The sequence below is a fragment of the Bos taurus genome, chromosome 8 (assembly GCF_002263795.3).
Source record: "Bos taurus isolate L1 Dominette 01449 registration number 42190680 breed Hereford chromosome 8, ARS-UCD2.0, whole genome shotgun sequence".
NCBI lineage: Eukaryota > Metazoa > Chordata > Mammalia > Artiodactyla > Bovidae > Bos > Bos taurus.
Window position 1 is genome coordinate 93751012 of NC_037335.1, and position 6000 is coordinate 93757011.

The following is a 6000-nucleotide window of genomic DNA, read 5'->3' on the forward strand; positions in this document are numbered from 1 at the left end:
TGGAATTTCAAAGAGAGGAAGAGGTAAAACAAGATACTTGAAGAAATAACAGCCCAGATTTTCCAGATTTGATGAGTTCTGTAAATCCACATACTTGATTTCTCTGAACCCCAGGTAGTATAAGGGATGGCCAGATGTTAAAGAATCTGCCTGTAATGCAGGAGAGCTGGGTTGATCACTGGGTCGATCACTGGGTCAGGAAAATCCCTTGGAAAAGGAATGGCTACCCACTGCAGTATTCTTGCTTGGAGAATTCCATGGACAGAGGAGCCTGGCGGGTTGCAGTCCATGGGGGTGGCAAAGAATCAGATACCACTGAGCAACTAACACTTAACACTTTGCTTTCACACGTAGGATAAATGTATGTACTCGCTTCCTACACATACAATAACACAGCAAAGCATGTTATACATAGTTGCTGAAAACCAGCATTAGGAGAAAAAAAAATCCTAAAAGCAGCCAGAGGTAAAAAGGCACATTAAATGCCAAGAAACAAAGATAAGAATGACTTTAGACTTCTTGTCAAAAACTATGCAAGCCAGAAGTCTGGAACAACATCTATAAAGTGCTAAAAGAAAAACGTGATAACCTAGAATTCTGTATATAGAAACATTTTCATATTGAAGGCAGTATATGTTTTCAGAAAAACAAAAGGTGGAAGCATTTAATTCCAGTAGAGCTCTATAAATTAAAGGAAGTTCTCTGGTGAAAGAAAAATAGTACCAAATGGAAACTTGGGTCTACATGACAATTAAGAGTACTGGAAATAATATGTTCTGGACTTCAGGAAAGTTTCTCCAGCCTTACACAGTGATTCAGACAGCATACTGAGAGAAACTTTAAAAGATCATTTGGCCTCACTCCTTACCTGCAGAGAGCCAAATGATTAAAAGCCCCTGAGAGAAAATTATGAATATTCATATAATTGAAGATGTGTATTAATTTTGTATTTTCCCCCTGCAGGATTTACAGTCCATACTACTTGATTGTTTTCATGTGCTCTTTGCTGTCATGGAACTCTCCTCCTTTGGATGTAGAAAATACTAAGATCTGTTCATTTTTATTATGAGATCTTTTGTCATTTTTGTGAATAGAATAGCAGTCCACTCTATTTTTCACTATTGATAAAATTCCTAAATGTTCTAAGAGTCAAAAAAGACAGCTTCTGCTTCCTGGTCAATCATAATTGAATTCCACAGTATAGATCCCAACATCTTTAATTGTTTTTGCTAAAGTCCTCGAAAAACTTTTTGAGGAAAATAGAGAATATTTGCTTATTTTCTTACTGGAACCTAAAAATTATTTCCATAATTAAGACAATATAAACTTATTTTCAGATATACCACAGTCTAGCATAGTAGTTTAACTCTTGGTGAGCCCTTTTTTTTTCTTCCTAAATGAATAAGTTGAAAGCTCAGTGCCTTAAATATTCGGCACAGAGAAAGCCATTGAAAAGTAGTTTTAGGTCGCTTTAATGACCGTAGCTACCCTGTTCAGCTTGCTTTTTATTGTACTGTTTCATTCCTTTCCTTTGCTAGAAAATTTTGTTTCACCTTCCTAGACCCCTCTTCTTCTACACAAATTTTTCCCCCACTTACATGTTTCTTAATAAATACCCTATTGGAATACAGTAAGCATTAGACTGTTTACTCTAGTGCTGCATGCTAGAAGATATTTGAAGTTATAGAGTTAAGTGTGTTATAGCTGTTACTGTAATTTTAATTCTATTTTTAAATAATTATAAATGTCTTACAGTAAATAAAGATTTTTTTAATGAAATGTTTAAGAAAAAATATTATGAGAAGTATTATATTTCTTCATACCAGATTAGAACAAAATCCGTTACAATTAAAAGGGATATAAAAGAACTGAAAAAGAGTTTTGGGGAAGGAAAGGAAAAACTATTAACACTAATATGATGTCTCTTAAGATTAGATGCTAAATTTAACATTCTAGTTATCTGACAAGAAAGAAGAACATATAACTTCTATTCAAAATAACACTCATTGAAGTGAGGGAAGAATGGAAAGCTAAACTATTTTAATACAGCAAAAGTTTTCAAGTTTGAAACTTAAGATTCTTTTTTCTATAACTATCTTCCAGCTAAATCAGCACTCTTCATAATAATAGGGTAGCAGATTTGCTTCAGCGCTTTGGCAAAAAGTGGTAAAATCAAGTTTTGATGGTATTTCTTTTGGCCTTCTTTTTTCAGGTCTTTAGTGGCTCTGTCATTAATCCTGTCCATGCTCCTTTTCAAACCTGCCCCAATCTACATCCTGGATGAGGTCGATGCAGCCCTGGATCTTTCTCATACTCAGAATATTGGACATATGCTACGTACTCATTTCACACATTCTCAGGTAAGAACCAAAAAGAGCCTCAGAATAGTTCTAGGATTTGTTTTTCTAAAACTATTCTTTAGTAATGGTCAGTATATATAAGGAATTTAGGATTGAAGAATACCAAGGTGTTGTATATCTCTTTAAATATATAATTCTATTCATATGGTTCCAGAAGGAAAGAGGCTTTCATCTCTTATTAAAGAAAGAGCCTGGAATTACAATAGCAGGTTATAGCATGAAGAGGAATCTATTTTTTTTTTTTTGTCACTTGAAATTATTTAGGTTAATTATTTTCTCTAGCTAGCTGAGAGAAGATGCACAATCAAAACAAGACTGTTTCAAAGATGTACCTGGAAAATATATCAGAAATGTGTCATGTGTTGCTTGATGGATACTCTTCATTCCTCCTAAAATGCAGAGAAAAACCCTTGAAGCTAAAAACAGTTTTTTATTGAACTGTTGCTGTAGTAACTAGGGCTACCATATAGATAAAGCATTGAACAGCTCTGGGGGGCTTCTGTTACAGTCATCATAGATTGTGTATTTATTATGGCAGGTTTTTAGCAGATAACAGTGGCATTTAGAGCTAGCCAGTTGATAGCCGATAAGACAGTTGATACTAACTGGAGAAGATAGCAACAAGCAGTCAACCAGCAGGAAATAGTAACTTGGGTAATGAAGCACTCACAGTAAAATTAAGCGACTCCTAAAACTGCATATGGAAAGAATTCATTTAGGTGCCTAATAATAACTATTTATTATGTGCATTTGCTTGGAGCCCAGCATTTAAAGAGATAGCAAAATCAAATTTTTTCCAAATGATTCTTAACCGCAGTACAAAAACAGCGAACGAACTTCAAGGATGCTACAAATTTTTCTGTTTTCCTTTTTCCCTTAAGTTCATTGTGGTATCCCTAAAAGAAGGTATGTTCAACAACGCAAACGTCCTTTTCAAAACCAAGTTTGTGGATGGTGTTTCTACAGTAGCCAGATTTACTCAGTGTCAAAACGGAAAAGTTCCAAAGGAAAACGAATCCAAGTCAAAAAGACCCAAATGATCACACATGAAGTTAAAAGTAAAGATTCACTCCTTCACCTTGACCTGTTTTTTAAATATACACTTTATAAGAACTTGGGATTCATGTTGTTTGTATAAAAATGTAATATTGTTACCTAACCCATTTTCTCTTCCTTATATAATCACTTATAACTGAGCATAAATTCCTCTTTTCTGAATCAGTGTTAACTATGGTCCAATTACTGTAATTGTGATTTCATGTATGTCACCAAGTGTTTTTTCTTACACAAGTCTTTTCTATATTAGGGAGCCTGAGATACATAGTTGGTGGTAAATTTTGTATGTAAGAGCAAAATTACCAAGAAGCAGATGAAATTAAATTACAGAATAAATATAGCTGATAATCAGCTTTTAATAGCTAATTCCTAAGGTAATATTAGTGTTTTCTGTTGCTAATAATGTCGTTCAGGTAAGGAAGAATCAAGTAGCAAGTAGCTGGACCAACAGAGGGAACACAAAGAAAGCTGTTAGGCATGCCCTGAGCTATTTGTGTTTAGTTCCTTGAGGACAGTGCCAGGTCTCTGATTTAGACTCAAATAGAAAGCAGATCTTAAGAAGATTCCTGTTATTTTAATGATGTTTGAATACCATATTATGCTTAGTAATTGGTCTGTGCAGTCTTCTTTTTTTTTTTTGATCTTTATGAGTATTTTAATAAGAGCTTAGGACAAAGGTATCCTCTGCGTGCTGCTCTCTGCTGCAGGTTTATCTGAAGTCTCCTAATATGGTCAGAGATTTTGTTAGCCTTTTCATAATTCAATCAATAACAGTCTGTTGGTGAGTGAGAATATAGGAGCCAGCAGACTAAACCAAATTAATCTTTTTCTTTTAGTCATATACATATGTAAATAGATTCATCTGTTTTACCAAAAGGACTTAAAATTTCATGACTATTTCTTAGTGTCCTGTTTTCCAATTCAAAACCATGAATTTCCTTTTAAGATTTCAAAAGATGGCGCTAACAATCAGCATAAGAATACTATTGATAAGATTCTTCATATCTCTTAGTTTATCTCTAGAACTATGTATTCCAAACTCCAAATCTTGAAAGTTCTGACGTGATTTAACCTGACCTCAGGTATGTTATTTTGGCCCCACATTTCTTCTTACTACTTGAGTTTTTCTTCCTTTTTGGTATCCTTTTCCTAGTATATGCTCATACTTCCTGGCCTTGGGTTTAATATTTCTCATCCTTCATCCTCATACATAGCTGAGGATGTCAGGTAACACCCAGGTAACTGATACTGTGGGGCACATTGGAAAGATTGAATATGGAATTAGTTCTGTCCTCTGTTGGAGGAGGAGACAAAGCTATAAATGCTGAGTTACAGGAAGGTCCAGTATTGTATACAGTAGACGTAAGTATGGTGGTGGTGATGGTTTAGTCACTAAGTTGTGTCCAACTCTTGTGACCCCACAAACTGTAGCCCGTCAATTTCATGAGATTTCTTTCCAAATGTATTGCAAATTGTTTGCCAGAAAGAATTAATTCACACTGTTAATATAGTATACCTGTTGACTTCAACCTGGTCGGCAGTGGCTATTAATTATAATGATTCTAATTTACTAGTTACAAAATGGTGTTTAATTTCTATATTAATTATAATTTTGTAAGTAATTAGTAGGATTGACTATTCTACCATATGTGCTAATTTTCTTTCCTCTGCCAACAAATTTTCTATTTGTTTGCTTTTCCAGTTTTTATCTATGTGTATAATCTTGCTTTGTGATGGAAATCCTCTAATATATTAAACTTTTGTGAGTAATGTTGTCATTATTCTTTCATTAGAGGGAACACATTAAGGGGAATGGGAACATTTGTTTCACAGTAATATAAGTAACTAGTATTTGAGCTTTTTCTATACATCAGACACTATTCATTCATGTTTTCACACTTAATTCTCATAATAGTCCAGTGAGGGAAATACTGTTATCATTAGCAGTATATAGAGGAAACTCAATTGAGCCGTGAGGTTAAGAAACTTGCCCACTGTGTTAATACAGTTAGTGACTAGCAGAGCCAAAATACAGATCTTACTGTTAGTCTCTATTTATACACTACCTCTCTGATAGCTTGAATATCTGCATTTGTTATACATAGTAGATTTACGAGATGTCTGGATGACTAATATATACCATGTGAAACTTAGGGGAAAACCTCAAACGTTTGAAGAAAGGATTCCTTGCATTTTTGTTATTGGAGTTTCAGGTATGCTAACAGCAAATTTCAAAGCAACGATGATAGAATCCCTCTTCTACAATATATGGTGGAGTAATTTAACCGGCCAGCCCTCCCACAGTCATGTCATTTGCAAATTAAGGAAGTTGCCTCTTTTTTAATCTGTTACCTGTTTTATTCTCCTGCCTTATTTCACTGGCTTGAACTTTCAGCTCCATGTTGCGTGTAAGAGTGATGTGAGCTGGCATATTTGCCTTTTTCTCAGAATTAGGAAATAGAGGGTAAAAAAATCAATAATTTATAAGAGAAAAATAAGAGAAAAATTGATGAAAACAACATTTGTTTCTCAAAAGAGCAACAGAATCAGTAGATCTCTAATTAGAGCAACCAAATAAACCAGA

The 6000-nt window shown here is 34.3% G+C and overlaps 1 protein-coding gene across 2 annotated transcripts in view; it reads left to right on the forward strand.

Moving 5' to 3' along the window:
* Nucleotides 1–5186, forward strand: part of SMC2 (structural maintenance of chromosomes 2) — a 50880-nt gene extending 45694 nt beyond the window's left edge. For both annotated transcript variants that reach the window (XM_024996295.2, XM_015472668.3), the window contains exons 24-25: nucleotides 2213–2360; nucleotides 3242–5186. In XM_024996295.2, coding sequence (XP_024852063.1) covers nucleotides 2213–2360; nucleotides 3242–3400 — 307 coding nt within the window. In that variant the 3' untranslated portion in view covers nucleotides 3401–5186. The remainder of the gene's footprint in view (nucleotides 1–2212; nucleotides 2361–3241) is intronic.
* The last annotated feature ends 814 nt before the right edge of the window (nucleotides 5187–6000 follow it).